Source organism: Bos grunniens, chromosome 24, assembly GCF_055505025.1.
Source record: "Bos grunniens cultivar Pamir isolate PY7600 chromosome 24, Bosgru_T2T1.0, whole genome shotgun sequence".
NCBI classification, from domain to species: Eukaryota; Metazoa; Chordata; class Mammalia; order Artiodactyla; family Bovidae; genus Bos; species Bos grunniens.
In genome coordinates this window covers 61,670,164-61,696,330 of record NC_141188.1, presented here as the reverse complement: position 1 = coordinate 61,696,330, position 26,167 = coordinate 61,670,164, and the positions used below count along the sequence as shown (strand labels likewise).

The following is a 26,167-nucleotide window of genomic DNA, read 5'->3' as shown; positions in this document are numbered from 1 at the left end:
AACTCCAATATTTTGGCCACTCGATGAAGAACTGACTCATTTGAAAAGGAACTGACTCATTTGAAAAGACTCCGATGCTGGGAAAGATCGAAGGCAGGAAGAGAAAGGGACGACAGAGGATGAGATGGTTGGATGGCATCACCGACTCGATGAACAGGAGTTTGAGCAAACTCTGGGAGATGGTGAAGGACAGGGAGGCCTGGCGGGCTGCAGTCCATGGGGTCACGAAGAGTCGGACACGACTGAGTGACTGAACTGACTGACATAGTAGGGGGATGTTCTTAATCTTATCATACAGTGACTTTGTATTATTATTTCTAATGACCTTTTATAATTTTTATTAATCCTCAAAGAATATGAATAAAATAAACTGCAACATTTAAATTACATCCAAATTTATATGATGATCCCAAAATTAATGTCAGCATTTTGCACAGTTTTGAGGTCATTGTGTGCTGGTTACAAAGATTTCTGGTTGGAGGAATGCTGGATATGTCTGTTCTTTTGCTGTACTTGATTACACTTTCAAATAAATACAGGACAAACATGAACTCTTCCCTTCGTTCCTTCTAAAGCAGCATTAGCTCTATGGAACAGTATAGAATAAGGTTATTATTAAACGCATTAGCTCATGCCACAGTCTGTTATGATTTCATTGCTTTTGTCAGGGTCATCAGTGCTCTCTATGTTCCTAAAGTCTGTGATGGTTTTCAGTGTACTTCGATGTCCTTTAATGGCATTTATTACAGGCAGTCACTTTATTCTCTTGCAAAGTGTCTCCCTGCCTTCCAGGACACAGCAGTCTCCTGATTTTCTTCTGCTTGCCTGGTCTCCCCTCCTCAGTCTCCTTGCTTGTCTTTGCCCTCCCTGACCTCACCACGTTGGGGTGCCACAGGGCTGACCTCACTGCTCTCTTCTCTAGTGATGCTCAGTCCCTTGGCATATTATTATTATTATTTTTACTTGCTTTTTGACTCTCAAATTTATATTTCTCACTCAGAACTCTTCTCCAAATTCCAGATTCCTAAACCAACAGCGACTATATATCTCCACTTAGGTGTCTAATAGACATTGCAAATGGGACATGCCCAGAACTGAATCCAAATATTTCCCCATTTCACTTAGCGCCAGCTCTATTCTCTTTGTTGCTCAACTGAGTCCTCTTTTTCTTCCTAACCGATTGAATGAGGATGTGAAAGAAAAAGAGGAGGACTGTTAGTCCTACTTTCAAAATATATTCAGATTCCGACCACTTCTCACTGCCTCCATTCCCAGTAGCCTAGACCAAGCCATCATCCTCTCTTACTGGATTATCAATAGCACCCCAGCTAGTCCCCCCATTTCCATTCTTGCCCCCTTATGGTCTTTTCCCAACACAGATTCCACAGTAATTATTTCATAGTAGAAGTCTGTGATGTCACACACCTGTTAAAATCCTCCGGTTCTCCACGTTAGCCAGCGTCCTTCTATCTGCATACACGGTCCTAACACAGCCCGGCCCCCTGTTCCTTTTCTGACCTCATCTCCTGCTAGTGTCCTTCTCGAACCTTAGAAAGCCCCTTTCTGTTGTTGAAACAAGCCAGGCCGAGTGCCATCTCAGGGTCAGTGCTCTGGCTGGCCCTTTGTCTGGAACTCTTTAACTTGGGTTCCCTCATCCACAGGGCTGCCATTCACGGCTCTCACGGAGAGTCATTTGTGGGGCTCCTAGGATTGTGCATCGTCAATCTGCCCAACTCTATGCTGCCACTCTGCCTACTTTTTCTTTTTTATATATATATTTAGTCATTTGGCTGCACCTGGTCCTGGTTGTGGCCTGCGGGATCTTTGGTTGCAGTACGTGGAATCTAGTTCCCTGACCAGGGATCTCTGCGTTGGGAACACAGAATCTCAGCCACTGGACAACCAGGGATGTCCCGACTCTGCCCACTTTAAGTCTTTGTATAAATGTCACTTCTATATGAGGCCAATCCCAAGCATGAAATTAAATTTGAAGTCATGTGGACTCGTCTGATCTCACTCCCTCCTGCCCAGCACTTACTACTTTCCAATATACTAGTTTATTGACTTACTTGCTGTTTTGATAGTCGTCTTCCCCTTTTAGAATGTAAATTTCAATAAGGCAGAGGTTTTTGGTCATTTTATTTACTTTCTACATTAAATGCAGTGCCTGGCACATATGTAGGCACTCAACAAATGTTTATTGAAGAAATAATTTAAGATATCTTGGGTTTTAAAGTGTATTTGAAATAGAAGAAAAGATTAAACCAATAGTTTTTTGAATTAAAGTTTTAACATCCTGATATATTTATTAGGATGTTAAAACTTTAATTTTATTAGGTTCTGTCTTTCAGCTGAGTATATACATATGTGCTTTATGCCACAGAATTGATAGCTCACATTTAGGAAACGTATTAACTTACTATGAAGCAGAGAGTTTCAAGTGGTGACATCACTCAGCAGCTGTGCTTGATAAAGCCTTTCCAAGTCTAGTAAGCATCCGTGGGTCTTTACGTAGCAATTAAAAAACCCCTGCCTGTTATTTATTGATTAATAATAATAGGATAGTTTGCTTGATCTGATCTGGTAGTTTCTGTGGTCAAAATGAGGTTATTCGAATGCAGATATTGGTTAAGTCATTAACATTATTAGGGAATTAAGCTACGACAGGTTTTTTTTTTAAGTGGCTAAGTAGTGAGCTTTTTCATGCTGTTCATGGGGTTCTCAGGGCAAGAATACTGAAGTGGTTTGCCATTCCCTTTTCCAACGGACCACATTTTGTCTTGGGCTCTTGGGCTCCAAAATCACTGCAGATGGTGACTGCAGCCATGAAAGAAACTTGCTCCTGGGAAGAAAAGCTATGATAAACCTAGACAGCATATTGAAAAGCAGAGACATTACTTTGCCAACAAAGGTCTGTCTAGTCAAGCCTATGGCTTTTCCAGTAGTCATGTGTGGATATGAGAGTTGGACTATAAAGAAAGCTGAGTGCCGAAGAATTGATGCCTTTGAACTGTGGTGTTGGAGAAGACTCTTTAGAGTCCCTTGGACTGCAAGGAGATCCAACCAGTCTATCGTAAAGGAGATCAGTCCTGAATATTCACTGGAAGGACTGATGCAGAAGCTGAAACTCCCAATATTTTGGCCACCTGATAAAACACTGACTCATTTGAAAAGACCCTGATGCTGGGAAAGACTGAGGGCAGGAGGAGAAGGGGATGACGGAGGATGGTTGGATGGCATCACCGACTCAATGGACATCAGTTTGGGTAAACTCTGGGAGTTGGTGAAGGACAGGGAGGCCTGGCGTGCTGCAGTCCATGGGGTCGCAAACAGCCAGACATGACTGAGCGACTGAACTGAACTCAGGGGAACTCTTCCTGTAAAATGATGTCATAGCCAGTGTTTACATGTGAACAAAAGGAGTAAGGGGTTTTCTCTGTTGTTGTTTTGTCTGTGTTTTTGGCCTTGATGTGCAGCACACAGGATCTGAGTTCCCTGAACAGGGATTGAACCCACACACCTTGCCCCGGGGTTTCCTGGGTGGTGCTGGTGGTAAAGAACCCGCCTGCCAATGCAGGAGACACAGGAGATGAGGGTGGATCGATCCCTGAGTTGGGAAGATGTCCTGGAGAAGGAAATGGCATCCCAGGCAAGTGTTCTTGCTGGGCTAATCCCATGGACAGAGGAGCCTGGGGGGTTACAGTCTGCGGGGGTCGCAAAGAGTTGGGCACAACTGAGCACCTGAGCCGGCACATGCCCTTGCCTTGTAAGTTGGAGTCTTAACCATTGGACTGCCAGGAAGGTCCAAGAGGTTTTTTTTTCTTAATGATAGGTAAGTGTTTATCAGAGGATTTAAAGCAATGCTATTAATAATATAACAGGCCTTACTAATATTGCACACATGCTCAAAGCCTCCCCTGAAATGACTTGGAAGAAGGAGCTCGGTTACCTTCTTCACGGTTATGATGCCCACTTGGAAGTTGGGATCCGTGTTGATGTCGAATGCGTCCGCCCCGTCCCCATCCACGATCGTGTACTTCATCTCCGCATTGATTCCTTCGTCCAGGTCCTTGGCAAACACCCTCCCCACAGTTGAGCTAACCGGAGCTGATTCCAACACACTCATCTGGTAATGTTCTGTGAAGAAGTCAGAACATGCAGTTTTTATAACCTGTCACTACACACAAAAAACGCCTCCCCCGTATCACATCACACCCGCCACGCTGTGCAAAACATCTTTTTCATCACTTCTACCGATGAAAAAACTGAGATCCAAAGGGCTAAGCAGACGTTACTGGGTCATCGCCCGCACTGGATGTCGTATGAGGAGGGGCCAAGATACGTGGATCAGGATCCCAGGAGTAGGACAGGACGAAAGTGAAAGTATGCTCACCTCAGTGAACGCACCTCCAGGGTGGTAGGGAGCGCCCTGCTTTCCGGCCTTTCAGTCCCCCCGATGCACTGGTCCCCCAGTGTTAATTCTGTTGTGGTCACAAAGTGCGCGTGTATTCCGTTTGTGTTTGAGACGCAGGCGTTTTCCTCTGTGGCCCGGCCGGCACGCCGAGCACCCGTCCGTGTCCAGCTGCCCACGTTCGGTGCTGACCAGCGCCCTGCAGGGGAGGCCCGGCCCCGGAGCCGCGCTCTGCCGGCTTCTGCGCTGGCCGTCCCTCGGGGTGTCTGCACTGGGGCCTGCGCCCTGGCAGCTTCTTCACGGACACATCTCGGTGCTTCTAGTTCTCTTTTCTGGAGGATGATACCCCCAGAGTTCTCACCTGTGTGGGGAGCTCAGAGCCAGTGATGTTCTTTTCAACCTGATAGCCTGAATCCACTTGTTCAGTTCGTGTTCATCTCCGCGGAGGAGCATTTTCATTAACTTGCTTCTCTGGGGCTCAGCCCTTTGACGCTCCTCACTCTCCTGTCAGTCATGGTGTGGATGACTACAGACTCAAGCAAACAACCACCTTCTCGGTACCTCGGTAGGTACACGGCGCCTCTGGTTCTCGTGCGCATTGCGGGCTGTGGGGTGTGACCCTGGGAAGTCGGGGTGTGAGCGCTGCCTTCTCACATTGACCTGGGGGCTGACGGCACCCAGCCAGCGCTCAGCGGCCTCCCTCGCACGGGAGGAGAAACGATGCCTGTTCTTCGCCAACATGAGCCAGGAAGTGGCTAATGTCTGTGCTAAACCGCAGGCGCTTGGATTTCATGATCTCTTTGCGTTCTCTTCCAAAGTTGTTGATGGATCAGACTTTGCTACTGCAGAACATGTTTGGGAAAAACAATTTTCTCCAGGAAAGTCAGGCGTTCTGTGTCAAAACAAACATCTTGTCCGTACAATTTCTACACATAATGCATTATATTAGAAATAAGTAGCCTGAGGTCTTGATATTCCATTATATTTGGTTAAATTAAAGATGATGGAGCGTCTTCAGTATAAAATAGGAGGTGTGTCATTGTGTCAACAGCCCCTAATCAGTTATGATAATATTTGTGAAAAGGAAGGAAGGCAATCTAATTTCCCTGCAATAGGTCCAAATCTCTATGAACTGTGTAGTAACTGCTCTTCTCTTTCTGCCTTCTCGGAAGTAATAACTGCTCTTCTCTTTCTGCCTTCTGGGAGACACTGTCTGGTCTCAGATTACAAAGCCAGAGGACAGTTCAGGGACGTTCAAGAATCTAGTGTGCACAGTGTGAGCCGTTCATGAAATGGTAAAGACGGGTCAGCAGAGCACGGAAGAAGCCAATCCATATGTCATTTCATAAACTGTTTCATGATGCTCTAGTCTTCCGAACTGTAGGACCAATCAACTTAGTAACCTCCTTGTTCATATCACTTGTAAAACACTCATCTGGGATCTTGTCTTTCGGTTTCATCTCATGGGGACTTTATGGATACCAGTTGTATGTAAATATCTGAATTTTACTCCTGTTTTTACATAGATAAATGGTTTACCCACAGTGTGGCTTTTCAGCAGATGGTCTGGTTTGGCTCTGTTTTCCTTTAGTGGTTGTTGATCCTGGGTTCCCTGGTTGAGTCTTTCACCTGGGATTGGCTCTGCCGCTCTCACTTCTCCAGTTGCTCCCTTTTAGAATCTGCTTCTCAAATTCACACCTCCATTCCTGGTCTCCTTTCCACAGCCATAGCTCTGTACTCCACCCTCCTTAATCCCGCCTGAGTGTCCTGCTGCCGCTTCACGTTCGAGGCAGCATCTGTCTTCCTCCCTGCCTGCTTGCCGCTTGTCCCGCTGGGATCCTCTGTTTCATCCATTAGAACAATCTTTTTCCCTGTCGCCCAGACCTACAACATCATTGTTATCTCTGACTCCACCTTCCCTTAGCCAAGAAATCAGAGACAGAAATCCAAGTTTTCTGATTTGTCCCGTTCCACTACTTCTTCTGTTTCCTTACATTCTTATCAGTTCAAATCTGGCCCATGCTAAAGCCTCCTACCAGACTCCTGCTTCTAGTCTCCATTCCTGCCAACCAGTGCTCTGCGTGGCTACCAGCTTAGCCTTTCCTTATGACTCTCACTTGCTCAAAACCTTTGCAGTGACCTCCATTAGAAACGGAATGTTTGAATCAATAAGAGAGCAGGTCTTCATTTTCAGGATCTTGGAACATAAAATTACATTTGCAGCTTTATTTCTAGGGCTTTATATCCCGTATCTAGAATGTTGCTTGAAACAAAATTTTTTTAAGTAAATGAACAGCTTCCCCCTTCTGGAATGTTTTCTTTTTTCTCCTGTTTGACTGTGTTAATTCTTCAATACCTAGTTGAACTCTCATCCTTTTATTAAGTTTTTTACTCATCTTGGTTGATTGTGAAGGCGTCATTCTGCACTAACCAGGTGGCACAGCAGAGGCTGCTTCCTGCTTAAACTTTGATGAGTACCAAGTATATGTTCTCCCAAGTGGACTTTAAGCTTCACAAGGTCAGGGACTTCGCTTCAGGAATCTTGTGCCCCTGATGCCCAGGGCCCTTACAAAGCAAGCACTCAGTGCCTGCTGTGAATCGGGGGTTAAGTGATCCGGTGGGTCGCTACGTTCACCTCAAGCTTTGGCTGAGTCTCCCTGCATGCGTTCTTAACAGGCACAAAAATCGATTCTTGTTGGAGAGAGGTGAAAAAAACTTAGATATTACAAATCTAAGGTTCATCCCTACCCAACAAAATCTTCTTGCTTAATATTTAATTGTATGAGGGGAGCGGTCAGGGCATGACACTCAAGGGAAAAAAGGGTCTAAAAGGGCTCTGGAGGGAAGTGATAGTGAAAAATAGAGAAACACTGGTTTAGTGGTCTGGGAAGTTGGATCTAGGAGGGAAATGGTGATGTGAGAATTGCATGATAAATGTCAGAAAGGAACCCAGGAATAACTGAACTCAAAGAGGGACTTAGACCGGCCTTTCTCTTTCGCCTCCGTCACAGCTGCGTCCCTCTGACTTGAGAGCTGCACTCTTGCCGGTTGGGTACTCACTCTGGGGGAAGCGGGGTGGGTTATCGTTGACATCTGAGAGGGTGATGTTGACTGTCGTGGTCCCCGCCAGCCCTCCGAGCTGCCCTCCCATGTCCTTGGCTTGGATGATCACTTCATAGTACTCTTTGGCTTCTCGGTCCATGTTCATGAGCGCAGTCCTAATTACCCCTGCAGGATAGAAACGAGCTTTGTTTTTAAAAGCAAAACCACCAGTCCCATTTTAAAGACTGGGTTCTAGGCTTCTCCCTGTGCCTTGTCAGAGACGCAAGGCACCTGTTTTATTACACTTGCGGTCAGAATGTCCTTTTAGCTCAGTCGTGTTCAACTTTCTGCGATCCCATGGTCTGTACCCCGCCAGTTTCCTGTGTCCATGGGATTTCCCAGGCAAGAATACTGGAGTGGGCTGCCATTTCCCTCTTAAGGGATCTTCCCAACCCAGAGATTGAACCCGCGCCTCCTACATTTCAGGCAGATTCTTTACCACTGAGCCATCAGGGAATCCCCAGCTTAAAAAAAAAAAAATGCTGTGCTTAAACAGAGGGTGAATGAGTAAAGATTGTTACAGCTGGAAGGGCCATTTCAGTTCAGTTCAGTCTCTCTGTCGTGTCCGATTCTTCACGGCCCCGTGGACCACAGCACGCCAGGCCTCCCTGTCCATCACCAACTCCGGGAGCTCACTCAGACCCCTCCATGGAGTCGGGCTTGGCGGGCTGGTTTCTACGGCGCATTCCCGAGAAAGACCAGCAGGTGGCACAGTGGCCCTCTAACAGACCTGGGACCTGTTGGTCTGCAGCGACTTCAGGGCTGCTCTGTCTCACCAAACAAAACTGGGCTTCAGGTGGGGAAACAAAGCCTCACAGTCAGCAAGTGTGCGATTTTAGATCCTTCACCTTTAGCTCTCTCTCCAGTCGCTAGAGCCCTACTAGTGTGAGGGACTCTTCTTCCCATTCCCAGGCTGCTTGCTCCTGCCTCCCCAGGGCCTGGAAGCAGGGGTGGAATTCAGATTTGCTCTTCTTTGTTGTTGTATGTTCAATCCGTTTTATTAGGTTCTTCCTACCTCCGTGCTTCACTGTATGCTGTGAGTTAAGACAGCATAAAAGATGCTCTGAGATGTTTATTGTTAACATCCATACGAGATGAACTTGCCCAGACGATGTGCAACATCAGGGTATGATAATGTGCTTCCATTTAGGGAGAAGGGTCTAAGTCAGAATCCTGTGAAATGTGTTGTTTTGATCCTGCCAAGGATGTGTGGGCATGTTTGATCCTCCTTTTAACGCTTCTACTTAGAAAAGCTGACTTCTGTGCTCTCTAGGCAAAGATTAAAGGCTTGTTTACTGCACGTTTAAACATGACCCTTGGCTCAGTAGGCCTTTTGCATGCCACGGGGAGAAATGGGGAACCGCAAACCTGTCCTCGCTTTACTCCTATAATGTATATGTCGCATTACAGCAGCGACAGTCTAAAGTGAAATATGCAGTGTTTTCTTTTTATAAATGCTCCCTGGGCATGGCAGTAACTATCTTTTTATGTATTTTTGACCTTAACACTATAGATGCCCCTTGGGAGCTGTCAAAATAATGTAAGTTTCCTCTTAACGATGTAAAGGACATATTACCCTCTTCCTGCCTGTATTTTTCCTCCCTGTGGGCACCCCCTCATGGTCCCTCCCTCCACTTGTAGAATGGTTAAAATTACTATTGTATAGAAATCCCTAACTGGAACCTTTTTTCTTTCCTCCTACTAATTTATACTCTCTACTTTTATGACATAATTTTCTGAATGCCTGGTTCCCCGAGGACTTGTGGAAAAAATTATATCAGGTTGCTAATAAAATGTGTTTTTTTCTATTTCATGTAAAGAGATGACTTTGAGTGTTTGGCCTTGACTTTGTCTCTGTGGTTGTAAGTTTCTTTGCTCCATTTTTTTTGTTAATTACTCTTAGGTCCGTATGTTAATTTTCCCATATGTAAAATGAAGTAATAATGCTTCCATATATTTCACAAGTTTACAAGATTGTTGGGATGCTCAAATATGATGAGATCTATGAATGTATTTTAAAAGGGAGAAAGTCTGGCACAAGTGCAAGATAACAATATGGAATAATATATTATTATATATTAATAGCAATGATATCTGAGTTGCTCTGCCCAATTCAAAATGGTTAAAGGGAATTCTTCATAGATAAACTATACATTCTGTTGTCAAGGTTCCTGAGTAAAACTGAAAACAAAACAGAACACCCAAAGCAAACTGACTTGTTGGCTTTGCCTTGTTCTTTTCTAGACGTGGCCCGTGCCTGCCCAGCTCCCTAGGTGTTCCCCCTGTCGGAGCGTCCCTCTGAGCACCTCCTTTCTCGGGGCCCACACCCCATGCTCTGAGCTCCCTTCATTCCAGCCTTGCTCTCAGCTTACTACGGGGTGGACTGGCGGGAGGAACGCTGGACCGCGGGTCAGGGGACACACCTACAACCAGGAGCGCTTTGTTAGGTCTCCAGTCACGACTTCCTTATCCACTAAGTGAGTGTTGATGGACTGGAAGATTTGCCTAAGGCTCTTTCTAGTTTCAAAACCAATTATCCTGGTTCTATAGTGAGCCCAGGTTACTATGCCAGTCCTCTTGGGTCTTCTTGAAGTTATGAAAGACCTTACTCCTGGGGAGTGAGTACAGCCATAGCATTATTGATATTATTATTTCTTTGAAGGCTGGTGAGGAGGTCCTTTTGCAGAGGCAGTTCTTCGGGCGTCTCCCAGCAGACCAGCACACCGTCTGTACGCCTCGCTGCTCTGACCCCGCAGGCAGCGCTAGTTTGCTGTCTTCATCCCGACGCTTATAACCATCTTCCGAGCTAGTGCACTGTCTGCAGAGTTCTTGAAATGGAGAGTTGTGTCTGTCCTAAATCGCAGTTACAAATTAGTAGAGAATAAAACAAATACCTCTGACTCGACTGCCCCAGCACGTACCTGTTTTGGAGTCCACAGAGAAATACGGCTGGCCCTGCAGAATGCTGTACACCACCCGGGCGCTGTTGCCGTAGGTCGGGTCGTCAGCGTCGGTGGCCGTCACCTGGATGACGGAAGTCCCTGAGGAAGAGAGGCGGTGGACACCCGTTCAAGTGGAGTTGCTCAGGACTGGATGCAGGCCTGAACGGGCAGTTTTAAGCATTTGCAAATGTTATGTCTGCTTCCTTGGGAGGGCCTGTTTCTAGGTCAAGCTTCTATAACTGCTTAGCACAAAAGTACCTCTTTAGTGGGGATGGGAGTTATTTGTGTCTTAAAGTCTTAATGACTTGTAAGGCCAGCGCAGGCTTTGGGCCCCGCATTCCTCTTTCGGTAATACCAAAACGCTTCTCCCTTATGAATCAGACATTATCTGCCTGCCCATCTACCACCCATCTTTTGTTTTGCTTTTTAAGAAGCAGAACTGGGGATTGCCCTGGTGGTCCAGTGGCTAAGACTCCACGCTCCCAGTGCAGGGGAGCCAGGTTCAGTCCCTGGTTGGGGAACTAGATCCCACATGCTGCAACCAAAGATCTCCCGTGGCGCAATAAAGGTCGAAGATCCCAGATCCCAGGCACCACAACCAAGACCCGGTGCGGTCAGATAGACACGTGGATAAAAATCGATTCAGGAGACCCAGAGCTGAGTGACAGCGCTAGGCTTAGTGTTGCTGCTGTCTGCACTGTGGCTGATTTCACGTCTGAGTGGCTCGGTGCAGCTTTGTGTTTGGGGGGCTGTTCTGCACTTTCTCTCTTTCTCCACCTTGAGGCGGGAGGGCCTTCTAGAGGGGGACTGCTGTTGGTGAGGATCAGTGCATGCCTGCCTTACCCACTGGTGACATTTCCGGCACCGTGGCGACGTAAGGCCCGTCCAGGAACTTGGGCTCGTTGTCGTTGATGTCTTGGATTTTGATGATGAACTCGGACTCCGGCTCCATCGGCCTGCCCGTGCGCCTGTCCAGGGCCTGAGCCCTGAGAGTATACTGGGCCCTCTCCTCTCGGTCGAGCCTCTGAATGGCATGGATGTCGCCGGTGGTGTCATCGATGGTAAACACAACGCCTGCGCCTTCTCCCGAGAGGATGTATTTGATGGAGCCATCTCCCCGGTCCATGTCTGAATGAAGCTGAGGGGGAAAAGCACCAACCTCTCAACAGGTGTCGAAAATAAACAGATTTTCAGTATGGTACAAGTGTATGATTTCCTTTCAAACAGGAAGACTGTTTCCCGCTCAAATGTTTCCTTATACAAAGAACTAACCTGCTTTGAACATGGCTGTATCAAAGAGCAAATATAAGTTGATGAACAAGCAAAATTTCTCCACTTCACATTCAGTATCATTAGTACTATTTTTAAAGTTCTCTCCCTGAGAAGTACAGAAAACAGGCGTTCTGGGACGTGTCGGACCCATACTGTATTGTATTGTGTCCCCTGTTGTATTGTCCCATGTACAACAGGAGCGAGTCTAATGAGGAGGAATCCAGCTTTTCCATTTAACCTTTTTTAAGGGATGAGTGTAAACATTTAAAAATGTAAAAGTGTTGATGTAAATTATTTTGGAATTTCAAAAACTTTAGGACCATCCAGGTTGGCTGAGAAGCTGATGAAGCAGCGAATAAAAACCATCTGTGGCCACTGTGCCGTAGATACCGAATGACTTCTGGGGGCCCTCGGAATCCTCTCAATTCCACAGCTTCCCTCAGTAGGACTTTGCTTGCTTCTGTTGCAGGTATCAAAATGGAGTTTTACAGCTGGTTGTTATTCTCTGTGTCAGGGTATCTATCATTTTGTTGGGACCCGTTTCTGGCCTTGTAATTGACTCACTCAAATCTGTATGTAGAAGGTTGTGGTAGGCACATGCTTTTATCTGCCCATCCAACTATATTTCCTCCCAAATTACTCTGTGGCGACTCTCAAAATGAGCCCAGGGGCACAGCGCTCATTTTAAGCCTAGAAATAAACTCTTGCAGCTCTAATTATAGTCAATGTGTATAAGTGGCAAGAACCCTAGAGTTTTGTGCCATCTTTTAACAGTCCTTCTCTAAGAGGGCAACGAAAAATTAATTACACGCAGTCAGTCACCACTAACTCTTGTTGCTGGGCTTGCACAGTTCAGTGATAAAGTCCGTGAGATTCAGTTAATAAAATAGACCAGTTTAGGCCAGAGAGGCAAATATATGTGGCCTGAAGACTATCTGTATCAGTTATAAATTGAGTGCCCTTGACAAATGATTTAATGTTTATAATTCTCAAGTTCCTCGTATTATAAATGTAGAGAACAGTGTTAATTCTTCCTTTGAAGGTTTGTTGGGATCATTAGAAATTAATGTATGTAAAGCGCCTAGAGTTCCCATAATAGGAAAGCTATAAATGGGACCAATTATGACGGTGATGTACATGCAGAGAGAGAAGGGTGTTAACATGCCCAGCTCTCCCGTACTCCCTTCGAACCTCCAGGATTGCAGCAGAGACGACAAAAGCAGCCTGTTGGCCGTTCTGTTACGCACAGCCCAGGGTAAAGCTGGGGAAAGCTGCCTGGAGCACTGCTGGGACAGCATGAGTCTGAGTGTTAAGTGGCACGGACACCAAGAAAACACCAGAAAGTGTATTCACAGCATCTTGAGACAAGGATGGGCTGGGAGGCTGTGGCCGGCTTTGAGCTGATCTCAGACGGACTCACGGCCAAAGCACACAAGCAGTAATTTTGCTGCCTAGAGGAATTCAGCTGTGTCTTATCCAGAGAAGGGAAATAAGAGAACAAAACTGACTGGAAAAATAGCTGTGGATTTTTTTCTACTTAAAGAATTCTATTTAGAATATAAAGTCCTAACATTTCCTCATTCCTTATACATTATTATTTTCCACATTCTACATCTTCTATTTATTTCGTTTAAGACAAGCAAGGTGCCTAGCTCTTATTGTGTAGAATGGAAAGTCATTTTATTTGGACCTGGCCACAAAGAAATGAAAATCCATTCCATCTGGAGCTATGTTCCCAGGCAGAGGAATGGAATTGGGAGGAGGAGGACAAAGATCTAAGGATTAAAAAAATATCCTTATATATTTCTGCATGTTTACATACATATGTATATACATATGTAAATATAAATATAAATATGTGTAATTTTAAGGCATATAAAATAGGACTTTCACTTAGAGTGAAGTAGGGCATGGCAGATTATCCAGGGGAGAAAGAAAGAATTGAAGCTGACGTTAGAGAAAATATCCAGGGTTGTTTGGAGATATCCTAGCTGTCATCTAAAAAGTTTTGTCCTGTGAAACTTAAGAAGGTGAAGCGTCATTGTGATTATCATTGGCCAAGTTCAAGTGCTCTGCCTATGGAGAGTGCTTAGTAAGTAACAGGAGGCTAGAGAGCTTTGCTGCTCAAGAGATGGTCCTGGCTCCTCGGGAGTCACTCGACTGGCGGACGTCAATGGCGTCCAGGCTGAAACTGGATCTGTGATCTTGAGTTTTGCTCTGTATTGAGAGAAGAATTTGAGGCACTTTCTAGACTGAGTTCCTCGAAGTCAGGAGCCGTGTGGTTTTCATCTTAGTGTGAGTCTCATGTGTAGCAGATGCTCGGTAAGGTTGTGTGAATGAGTGGTATAGGGTATAGCGTTGGAGTTAAAGCTTTTAGTGAAAGCAGGTTGTCTTTGTCTTAAAGGAGCTGGCAAGCATCGCTCAGGCAGCGTCTGTGCATCTTTGTGCACAGGAAAGGGGGGAGAGCCTCACAGAGAAGCAGGGCCACCTCCTAGGAACAGGAAGACCTGCTGTTGCTGTTCAGCCGCTCAGTCCTGTCCGACTCTTCTCGACCCCACGGACTGTAGCCCGCCAGACTCCTCTGGCCATAGGATTCTCCAGGCAAGAACACTGGCGTGGGTTGTCATTTCCTTCTCCAGCGGATTTTCCCAACACAGGGATTGAACCCGTGTCTCCAATGGCAGGAGGATTCTGTACCTCTGAGCCACCCGGGAAGCCCAACAGGAAGCGTACCAGCTATGAAAAGTGCCTGGGTCTGCTTACGTATAACTCATTTCTAGGGAATACACATTTGACCCTTGAACTACGTGGATGTGAACTTTGAGGGTGCACATATATGTGGATTTTTCCTTTTCAATTATAAATGCTACAAACAGTCCTACGCATGCGTCTGTGGAGCAGAACCGCGGATTCAGAGAGCCGTGAGCACAGAGGAGCCGTGGGTATGCACCACAGGCCAGCTCTAGAGTGACGCCTGGGTTTTCCCACTGTGTGGGGGGTTGGTCCCCCTAGTCCCCGAGTGACTCAAGGGTCAACGAAAATCATATCAGTTCAGGATCTAGTCAGGGAACAAAACCCACACCAGTCATTCTAGAAGAGAGACTTTAACATGAAGGATTGAAAAGGAAAAATGTTGAGGTATCATTGGAGATGATAACCAGTAACTCGAGGAAACAGCTTGTGCCCCTCTGGCTGAGGGAGCAGAGGGCAGGAGTTGGGGGCTCTTGGAATCTAGACGTTTGGAGGAGGCTGGGCTGGAGCCCTCTGAGAAGGGAGTGTTATCCCCTTGGGCTGGGCTCCAGGAGTTTAGAGGTGCCCCCCTGCCTCAGTGCCCACCCCCCATGGAGCTAAGACTCCGACCTCTGAGAAAGGGGTGTTATCCCCTTGGGCTGGGCTCCAGGAGTTTAGAGGTGGGCCCCCCTCCCCAGTGCCCACCCTCCATGGAGCTGAGACTCTGACCTCTGAGAAGGGAGTGTTATCCCCTTGGGCTGGGCTCCAGGAGTTTAGAGGTGCCCCCCACCCAGCGCCCACCCCCCCATGGAGCTGAGACTCTGACCTCTGAGAAGGGGGCGCCCTCCAGTGGATGTGTGAGGCTGGGGTGTGGAAATGGTTCCAGAAACCAGAAGCAGCTCCCACAGATAAAAGGAGCAAGTCCTCTCCTCCCGCCTCTGGTTCTCCCCCTAGAACATTCCACTCTCAGGACCTGGGAGCTGCTTGGAAACGGAGGAGCTGTGATGTGCAGAGTCCCAGGCCTGTAGAGTATGGGAAGGAGAATACAGAGCTGAGAGACACTAGCCTAGTAGCCAGCACAGTGAAGTGAACTGAACATTAGGTTCTCCAGTCACAGAATGTACATTTGGTTGCAAAAATTGCAAAGAAGAAATATTAACAGCTTTTCTCTCAGTCACTCAGCAAATTGAAATAAAAATGTGCTTTATATGTATCCATATGTAATTCAGCTCACACTGACTGAGCACCAGCTCTCTGGAGGAAGGCGCGGAGCTTCGGGAATGGAGTTGGCACCACACAGTTACCCCCATCCTGGGAAAACAGCTTTGTTATCCTAGACAGAATAAGACAGCTGGATATCCTACTTAGCCTAACCTTGCTTTCGTCTCTAAGATCTTGAGCCAGAGGAGTAGCGAGTGATGGGAAGTACATGAAGCTCAACACGGGGGTGATGTTGCTCCTTTTCGCCGTCTTTCATGGTGCCGCGTATGGTTCCAGGAAGGCAGTGAGTGCTCACAATTTGTGGTTAGACAGCTTCCGCACCCTTGTTAACCTCAGTATGACTCGGGACCACAGATTCGTGCACGAGCACAAGCTTGCTGCATCCACCTCTTTGCATATGTCAATATAATCTCGCTTTGACTCGACACTGCCTTGTTCCTGGGAAGCCCAGTGTGGATTTTGTAAGGCCATACCAATTACAGGTGATAATTGTTGCTGTACTCCTTTCTGAAAAAAGCAAATACTCAGGCAGGCTCTCTAAACAGACGTCTTCCAGAGCTCATGGTGACGAGCTGAAATGCCCCTGGGAGAGAGGGCTGGGTTCTCTTTCAGGAGAAAGTAAGGGGAAAAGCGCCTGGGTGAGTGAGCACACACCTCCTTTCCTGCGCAGGCGGCAGACCCAGTCCAGGGCGCAGATTCGCACTGAGAGCTGGTTGGTCAGGATGACTGTGGAGGTGCGGGGGATGGCCTGTGTCCCGGGGTGGTGGGTTAGGACAGGGTGAGCCCCAATCTTGGGCGGTGCTAGTGGTAAAGAACCTGCCTGCCAATGCAGCTTGATGGAAGAGACACGGGTTTGATCCCCAGGTCTGGAAGATCCCCTGGAGGAGGGAGGGCATGGCAACCCACTCCAGTATTCTTGCCTGGAGAATCCCATGGAGAGGAGCCTGGAGGGCTCCGGCCCACGGGGTCGCACTGATCATGAGCACTGGAGCGTGCTGCACAGCTGAGTGCTCCCACCTTCAGGGAACAGGCTTGGTTACATTTCTGGTCTCACTGACACCGTGGACTCTTCTGTGTGTCTCTCAGGGCGAGGTCTAAAGTCACGGCCACATACAGGCCAAAGAAAAAGAAAGCCCATGGCTTCGGTGTCAGATTTCCTATTAACCTTCTGTGTAACTTTGGGCAAGGACCGTAACTTCTCCGAACCTTCCCTTATTTAAATTATCCAGGAGAGGTGACTTAATACTTATTTCCTAGCACTGTTACGATGACTGAACCGTCTGCCTTATGCGCATGGGACTGACATGCAGTGCTGTGGCACCCCAGGAAAGCGTCAGGCCCCCTAGTCTTTCTGAATTTTCTGTGCTAGGTGTGTGGTGTCAGGGAAATGTAGGCAAGGCCAGGACGAGGTCTCAGTTTGTGTCCTTGGGAGAAGGAAGGAGGGCTCGAAATTGTACAACCACACAAAGCAATTACTGAATACAAAGGTGTTTTCCAAAACTTATTTTAGCAGGAGCTATGTACTCCTTGGAAGGAAAGTTATGACCAACCTAGATAGCATATTCAAAAGCAGAGACATTACTTTGCCAACAAAGGTCTGTCTAGTCAAGGCTATGGTTTTTCCTGTGGTCATGTATGGGTGTGAGAGTTGGACTGTGAAGAAAGCTGAGCACCGAAGAATTGATGCTTTTGAACTGTGGTGTTGGAGAAGACTCTTGAGAGTCCCTTGGACTGCAAGGAGATCCAACCAGTCCATTCTGAAGGAGATCAGCCCTGGGATTTCTTTGGAAGGAATGATGCTAAAGCTGAAACTCCAGTACTTTGGCCACCTGATGTGAAGAGTTGACTCATTGGAAAAGACTCTGATGCTGGGAGGGATTGGGGGCAGGAGGAGAAGGGGACGACAGAGGATGAGATGGCTGGATGGCATCACTGACTTGATGGACGTGAGTCTGGGTGAACTCCGGGAGTTGGTGATGGACAGGGAGGCCTGGCGTGCTGTGATTCATGGGGTCACAGAGTCGGACACGACTGAGCGACTGAACTGAACTGAACTGATGTGTGTCTAGTTGGGAGAAATGTTTTACAAATACCGAGTTGCTAGAAATCTTTGGAACTCTGAATGGAAGATGTATTCATGATAGAAAATGCTTTTAAGCTGGGACCCTGAGAAACTTGAACATGGCTGAGCGGAGAGGAGGGGACGGTGCGTCCCGGGCACGACAGCGGCCCGCACACACCTCTGGGGCAGGGACCGACGGGGTGTGTTGTGTCGGGCCGGTAAGGAGACCCAGCCTGACAGAGATCAGGGTGAGACTGGAGCTATCCCAGTGTGGGGGCTCATTTTCTGGCAGTGCTTGCCCTGTATGCTGAGAGCTCTGATGAGCACTGCAGAGCCACAGTGCTTCCTTAATCAGACGAGTGACGTGATGGGAAGGGCGCTTCAAGGAGATAAACGCCTGCTTCCGGGGGGGAGGGCCCAGGAGATCCTCCCTTACTGCGTCTGCTCAGTTAATCTAATCATGAAGACCCGGAGGGCCACAGGGAGGACAGATCTGGAGAGGATGAGTGACTCAGAGAAAGTGGCAAGGAGATACTGGCAGGATGTGGTGACAGGTGCATGAAGAAAGAGGAGAGGCAGTCAAAGAAAACCCACAGGTTCTGAGGCTCAGGGGTTTGCGGGTACATTAGGTGTGCGCTACTGAGCTGCTCAGTTCCCGTAAGGAGCGCACTATGCTGCTGCTGCTCCCACTGTCGCTAGTCCTCATCCGACTTCTACCGCAGGGCAGCCAGCACTAAGATCTCAGTCTGGACCAGGCACTCTGCTAAAGCACTTTCCCTGTGTTAGTCAGTTTACTTAATCCTTATCACTCTAGGAGGTAGTCATGTCTGTGTGACAGGCACTGTGTTAGGTCTTGTGGGGGAAATGCGAGCGGTATCCTTGTCCTCACAGAGCTTATAGTCTGGTCTAAGGCTTCCCAGGTGGCTCCAGTGGTAAAGAATCTTCCTGTCAATGCAGAAGACACAAGAGACACAGGTTCGATCCTTGGGTCAGGAAGACCCCCTGGCGGAGCATATGGCAACCCACTCCAGTATTCCTGTCTGAAAAGTCCCGTGGACAGAGGAGCCTGGCGAGGTACAGCCTATGAGGCCGCAAAGAGTCGGATGCGACTGAGTGTGTGCACGCGCGCACACACACACACACACACACACGACCCCAGCAATACAGATACAGACAAATGAACAACTTAGATATTGTAGGTTGTGATTAGAATGGGGAAAGCCTAATGGTAGTGAGCGAGTCCAACAGGGGTGTGTCTCAGAGGACGGTCAGGGCAAAGCTAGGTGAGAAATGAACCCTCGAAGATGAAGAGGAGCCGACCCCGAGGGCAGCCAGGACGCGCGCGTCTCACGATGCGGGGAGGAAGGCAGGCCAGTCTGGGAGCTGCTAGAGGCCGCGTCCCCAGGTCCGGGCGGAGAGAGGGCGGCGGTCAGAGCCCTGGCTGTGAGGGCGGCAAGGGCAACGTGCCACGTGGCGGGGGCCGGCGGGCGGGGGAGGGGTTGTGCTATGTGGCAGGGGCCGGTGGCAGGGGTCGTGCAACGTGGCCGGGGCCGCAGGGGGTGGGGGGGGCGAGACACGTGGTGGGGCCGGCGGGGGGCGAGTGGCGGGGGCTGGCGGGGGGCGAGTCACGTGGTGGGGGCCGGCGTGGGGGGCGAGACACGGGGCGGGGGCCGGCGGGGGCCGGCGGGGCGGCTGTGGGAGGAGCGGCCTCGAGAGAGGAGGGCGGGTCTGGGTGGCTGAGAGCGCAGCGGGAAGGCCCTGACGGCCCGCAGCAGGGTGATGCGGTCTGTGTCGGCCGTGTCCGCCTCTGCGGCCCCGTGGACTGTAGCCCCTCGGGCTCCTCTGTCTGTGGGATTCTCCAGGCCAGAACCCTGGAGTGGGGTGCCATGCCTTCCTCCAGGGGATCTTCCCGACCAGGGGATCGAATCTGGGTCTCCTGAATCGCAGGCAGATTCTTTACGGTCTCACTCACATTTCAAAAGATCGTGTATGGAGAGTGGCTTGGAAGGAAGTGCGGACAGAAGTAAGGGTGCTGCTGGGGGGACAGGTGTTTGCGCAGGTTGAGATGACGGTGGGCGCGGGGGTGAGATGGAGGAGGGTTTGTTTGGCTCCGGACTAACGCGATCTGCAGGCGCAGGGACCGAGGGGAGGGGCCGCCTGACCAGCAGGGCCCAGGCTTAGGAACTGGAAGGTGGCAGTGCCGCCACTTGGACGACCGAGGGCAGACTGGGTTCGGGAGGGAGATTGGGGACGCTTCAGTGGATGGAGGCCGAGGAGTTCTAAATGCGGAGCAGGAGTGTTTTCCTTCTGAAGCTCGGACGAGTGGTCTGAGCCAGGGACGGAGGCTTTGAATTCACTGCTTTAGGGGTTTAAAGCCATAGGGGTGAGTTTAAAACCACCCCCCGGGGATGGGTGTGATGGGGAAGACGCCACAGGTGGGCAGGGAGGACCGGCGAGGGGCTGAGAAGGGAGGAGGAAGAACAGGGCTCTGAACGCCGTGAAGCTGAGGGAAGAAGGTGAGTCAGGAAGGAGGGGCTGGGCAGCGGCGTCCAAGGCCCCCGTGGGGCGGCTCCGTAAACTGGACCCTCAGCTCTCGTGGTGGGGAGGTCCCGAGGAGCCCCGAAAACATGGCATCTGTGCAGAGACAGGGCGGAGGGCAGCTACCTAGCCTCAGTGGTTTAGCCACTAAGTTGTGTCCAACCCTTGTGACCCCGTGGACTGTAGCCCGCCAGGCTCCTCTGTCCGTAGTGTTCTCCAGGAAAGAATGCTGGAGTGGGTGGCCATTCCCTTCTCCAAGGGATCTTCCAGACCCAGGGATCGAACCCGGGTCTCCTGCACTGCAGGCAGATTCTTTACCGACTGAGCTACCAGGGAAGCCCACCTGGGTTGAGAAGTGGGTGGAAGTCGAGGAAAGAGCTTATGTAGACCACTCTTGAGAAGTTGTAGTTCTCTTATTATCCTTCTTCAACATTTGAGGAACCAGGTTAACAGGACTTGGTGACCCGCCGAGAGTCACTCTGGAAGCAACTGGCCGAGCTGGGTTTTGCACCCACATGTGTTTGACTCTGGAACCTGCACTCTTAGCCTGTGTGCTAAGCAAGTGTTTAAGTTATTTGAATGAATTATTTATTTTCTAATTAGTTCCTTGTTTCCCCTGTTCTCTCACTTAGTTGCTTTTGCAAAATGGCCTCTGATTAACATCCAAATAAAGTAAACACAGGAGAAAGCCCCGATTAAAAATGAAATGATGCTAGATAAATCAAGGGATTTCGAGTGTGAAGTCTATAAATATATTCATTGATCGTCTCCAGCAATCCTAAAGCACAAGCTAGGATCTTCTGAAATGAAGAATGTTTTATTCTTTTTTTTTTTTTTTTCATTGAATTTTGGCCTCAGGCAATACCTGTGGAAATGCTTTGAAAAAAACAAACCCTAAGCTCCTCCCTTTGCGTTTCTCAGTTTACTTCTTCCTTATCCTGTTATTCCTGAGGCTGCTGCTGCCTGTGTGAGGACTTGAACAGTTCTTGCAGGACCCAAGTCTTTTCCTCCAAAAACCCAATTCCTAGCCTTTCCCACTCAGAACAGAGGCAAGAACAAAGAGAAGCCTTTCCTTTCTGACCAGTATCTGACAAAGCAAAAACTAGATCTCAACTAGCTGTCAATTAACATACCTCTAGTTTAAAATTGTTCTCAGGCCTCAGGCTATGTGAGCTTTCATAGTTCATATTCCTATTCAATTTCAGTATCCGGTATTCGGATAACTTATCGGTCTCTTTGGCAGTTCTTACCTTGCCGACATACAAAGGGTCAGTTCCAGTGTATTCCTCCAGAACAAAAAACTGGTTCCACACCCAGCTCCTCTTTGTCCGCTGGTGTGGCTGTGGCTTGTCTGACAGGAACGCTTCTAGTCTGCCTGGCAGTGTCGGAGTGCCCGAGAGAACAGGGGTAGTAAGGTCCATCAGTCCCCAGAAGTACAAGGACACGCCAAGTCCCAGCCAGCTCTTTGCATTGCTCATTCTACCAGAAGTCCACATGGGATGGCCAGGTTTCCAGAAAGTAAAGTCCAGGATGACAAAGCCACTGCACTTCAGTATTTTCCAGATAAAAAAATAATGCAGTTTATTGAACACTTATGCTTCCCCAGTGAGGTCCAGATTCAAGTCAGTCTGCTTGAAGTTGACTTCCTGTCAAGTGAAGGAAAACACAGTTATCAAACTGTGATTCTTTCCTGTGGGCTTATAGCAAGTTTTCAAGAAATGTCAGTAAATATTCGGCTTTTCTAGTCAACAAATGAAGAAGTCATGACATGTTACTGCTTTAGAAGTGTTTAAGTAGTAAATAATATTTTGATAAAAATAAGACAACTTATCTTGATATAATCAATCCCAAACCTTCAAAAATGGATTTCAGCAGAAATAAAACTAGTGAATAAATTTCTTCACGTTGGTAACTAGAGGGATACGCTGTATTATTGATTGGCTTTTTGAAATATTTATGATAAGACAACCTCCTACATGCTTAAAAATAGCATTCATTTCCAAAATTGACAACTAATACTCATATTTTCATTAGCCCAACTGCTTTTCTTGGTTCCTTAGAAAACCAAAAGCAAAATCTAACCATCTTTTTTTGCCACCACAATTATATTTTGCTTACTCCACGTTATTGATAATATTAGGAGTCAGACTTCATTTATAAACAGCCATGGATCACTTCTGACTTTAATCATTCTCTGAGCTCATGGTGGAATTTGAGTTTCACACTCCACTGCTTCAGCTCTGAAGCACTGATAGGGGCTGCTAATGTAACCTTTCTAGGATCCGAAAGGTCAGTTAATCATCGTATCTTTCACAGTAGACTTTAAAGTGCTATCAGTCACATGCTTCCCTGGGCACAGGAGAGAGTTCTCGCCAACATTATTTTTCCCCTGAGCTGAAAGACTCATTTAGGCCAAGGGATGTTGACTTCTACCCTGGGGACTCCTTTTCATCAGTCAAACTTCTTTTGTTGCTATGAGGTCAGATTGGCTGGTGACCTCACTCCTGAGCTATGACCTCATCAACCTTTTCTTCCTTTACTTGGGCTGGATTTAATGAGCTGGCCTAGCACTCAAGCCATTCTGTCAGAACAGTTAGAATGTCTTCTGTGGGTTTAATATTTTCACTGTTAATGTGGAGAACTGCTGTCATCTTCTTAGAACAAATGTGTTTATTTGGCCATTTCAGACCCACGCAACTAGGTAGTGCTCCCTTTCTACAAGCGGCGAAATCCACGCGCTGATGCTAACTCAGTTCCCACTCCCCCTGTCATCGTCAGAACTCGTGCTAGCTTCCTTCAAATACTCGCTATTGAAATGAACAAGAGAATTTAAAAGATATCCTGTAATAATCCCATGCAATATGCCATTTCACTTCTGTAGAAGAAGTCATTTGAACGAGAGCTGATAAAGAGGAATAAGGTGGGGGAGACTGTCGAATTTCTATAACAGAATGGGAGGCTGTGCCTCTTATCGGTTCTAGCTCTAAAGGCAGATTGATTGTCAAGTGAAGGCAAGCTAGCTATGTCTTCTTTTGAGTGACATGTTGGTTAATATTAAGAACAATGGTGTGCTGGAAAGGGGGTCCCCAAGTATTACTTGTTCCTTTTCTCTTTAGACTGATCCACGGAAACCCAGCTCACTGATCCTTGTCTAAGGGGAGACCTTCTGGGAGAAGGAACCTTAACCCCCGAAATGAATTAGTGAAAAAGATTGGTGAGAATTAGCTATGCTGTTGTAGGGAGCTAGAAGATGCACTAAAGCGCATTACCGGAAAAAAAAAAAAAAAAGGCTATTGCTAGAATGAATCCTGGGATCGGTAGCCACAGTGGGAATATTGCGTACCTTGTGAAACACAGACCCATCTGTAATTTCACTCATGTTCACTAGACTAAGGGTCAGACAGTTTGACCCCTGGTTCTGCTTTCATTACCTCTGACTTGTTGACGTCTATGAATTTTTATTCCTATTAAGCAGTGAATGCTATTAATAGTTCTCCCACCTACTTCACAGGATACCCATGAGGATTTGTTGGGACAATGTAGGTGAGTATGTTCTGTAAATGACTAAGGTGCCAACTGACATTTGAACAGCCACACGAGGAAACATTACTGAGTCATGTATAGAGGTGATGAAGCTGAGCCTGAAACATATCTCTTGGGCACTTTTGGGGCCAAAATATATATGTATCTGAAAGGGCCCTATATATATATATTATATATATATATAAAATACTATATAATATATATAATATATTACATATATTATTTTACAGATCTCTGAGTCTGTGATAAGTATTACTGGGGAGTAAATTCTGGCCGAGACCAATTCTGTAATAGCCAAACTTTTTTTTTCTTTTTGATATGAGGAAACATTGAAGAACTATTTGAAAACTTTGTAGAGAGAATTTTCTTTTGGGGTCACACTTACCAAAGATAGAGCTCAAAATGTGTATGAATGCATTTCCTTTAACGCCTGTTCTCATACGTGTACATTTTATCTAAGCATTACTTTCAGTGGCTTTGATGACTTTCTCTAGCTACTTTAATCATGTAGCTTTGGGCTCTAAGTGAGCAGGTGTGTGTGTGTTGGGTGAGGGGGTGGGCCATGCAAATGTCCCCTCTTCTGCTCCCACTGCTAAATGTTCTGAATGGAATGAGTTTCGAGGAAATTTCGAGAGGAATTTTAGGGAATTTTAAGTAGATTTTGAGGAATTTTAAGACTGTCCCTTCTATTCTCCCATCTCTAACAAGCTGGATATGCATTCTTGCCAATTAAAACCTCCTATCTTTACCTATAAGCATGATCTGAAGAGCTCAGGGAAAAAAGGAGGCGTTCTGTGGAATCTTTGTGATGAATATTTTGTGGGCTGTTCAGTTGCTTCTGCTTTCATCTCTCTTTCCTGCCCACTTTGGCCTCCTACACACCAGTGCAAAGCCCTAGTGTTCTTCCCTTTCACGAGCAACGCACAGAAGTGGCTTCTGGATGTTTGGGGCCTGTGGAGCCCTTGGTGACCCCGTGAAAGGGCTGGTGGTCCACATGTCCCGCTCGTGTCCCCTGTGATACACCTGAAATTCCAAAGCCCGCAGTGCCTGGGAACTCTTTTTGTGTTAAATAACTCGATGGCTACAGCTGATTGGCAAGCACTTTCTTCCTGCTTTCTTAGGATGGAATGCATGAAAAATACTCCCTGCCTAACTTCTCAGAAAGCAAAATCTGGGTTATCCAATAGTTAAAGAAGAGTTATTCTTTTCACAATTAGAGTTGTTTATGCAGGTGAGGAGAAAATTGGTTCTGTCAGAAATACTAACCAGTCTGCAATTATTATAAATAAGATGGTTCTCATATTCATGTTTTTTTCCTCCAGGGTAAGAATAGCAATGATGTGTCTGATGGTGGGCTAATTGCTGTTGTTCTTATAAAGGAAGAGACTACTATATGTATACATAGGTCTGTTTTGAAAGACCATGTATGCTACATGAAGACAACATTAGTGGAAATTGACTTCTGTGTTAAATGAGTCTTTTGAAAGTTTTTTTTTTTTTTCCCTTCCCGTCCTGCCTGAAGAAAGTAAACAGCTTGGTAATGAACCCAGTAGGAAGAAATTAAAGTTGTACATAAAAGTGTGCTCTCAGTGAATTGTTTATTTCGTTACTTAAATTTGCTGTGATATTTAAAATGTAGGGGAAAGGAATGGTTACTGCTTTCTCCTTGAAATGAACTGGGCTTTTATGGTCTCCCTCTGATTTCTCTCTTCATTATTCCAGTTTTCCCAAGCTTTTTGTGGTTAATGGAAATACTACTCAGTAAGCTCAAGCGACATCTCGACGGAAGCAGGAGAGTCAGTCACCTCTGTTGCTGACCTCCTCTAGGATGGGGGTGGGGTTGTTTTAATCTTCTGTTCTGACTTCATGCTTTATAGCGGTAAATGGAGGCTGTGTTGCTGTGGTTTCCGACAGCTAAACTTCTTAAGCCATCACTTTTACTTATAATAAGAGCCTCAATAATGTACTTCAAAAGAAAGGCAGAACTTTGCGAGGATCCTGGATATTAGAGTGAAGTATGGTGGTGCGTCACGAGGAGCGTCAGCATGAAACCAGACGCATCTCCACGCAGTCACCTCACCTCCCAGTCAAGAGTCTCTTCTGAGAAACACGGACGTTTCACTGAGGAGTCAACCCCTCAGTATGGAGGACAGGTGGTCCCGGGTATAAACTGGAGTGAAAAATTCATATGAAGATGGTGTCTGTGAACATGTACAGTTCACAAACAATAAGGCTCCCACTGGGGAAGCCCATAAAGAAAATATTTTCAGTGCTTCTGTAAACGAGCTTTCAACATCCCTGGATCTGTGTGTGCATGTCTGTGCTACTGACGAAATGGAAGTGGTG

At 47.2% G+C, this 26,167-nt stretch overlaps 1 protein-coding gene and 1 long non-coding RNA gene across 2 annotated transcripts in view; one reads left to right on the top strand and one right to left on the bottom strand.

The window, feature by feature from the left end:
* CDH20 (cadherin 20) overlaps nucleotides 1-26,167 on the bottom strand; it is a 219,903-nt gene that overhangs the window by 33,848 nt on the left and 159,888 nt on the right. The window contains exons 2-6 of the mRNA XM_086373680.1: nucleotides 21,529-21,924; nucleotides 11,299-11,593; nucleotides 10,435-10,554; nucleotides 7,472-7,639; nucleotides 3,950-4,137 (exon numbers count right to left, since the gene is read on the bottom strand). Coding sequence (XP_086229806.1) covers nucleotides 3,950-4,137; nucleotides 7,472-7,639; nucleotides 10,435-10,554; nucleotides 11,299-11,593; nucleotides 21,529-21,774 — 1,017 coding nt within the window. The 5' untranslated portion in view covers nucleotides 21,775-21,924. The remainder of the gene's footprint in view (nucleotides 1-3,949; nucleotides 4,138-7,471; nucleotides 7,640-10,434; nucleotides 10,555-11,298; nucleotides 11,594-21,528; nucleotides 21,925-26,167) is intronic.
* The window catches only part of LOC147346398 (uncharacterized), a 187,103-nt gene that overhangs the window by 32,895 nt on the left and 128,041 nt on the right, over nucleotides 1-26,167 (top strand). The window lies entirely within an intron of this gene.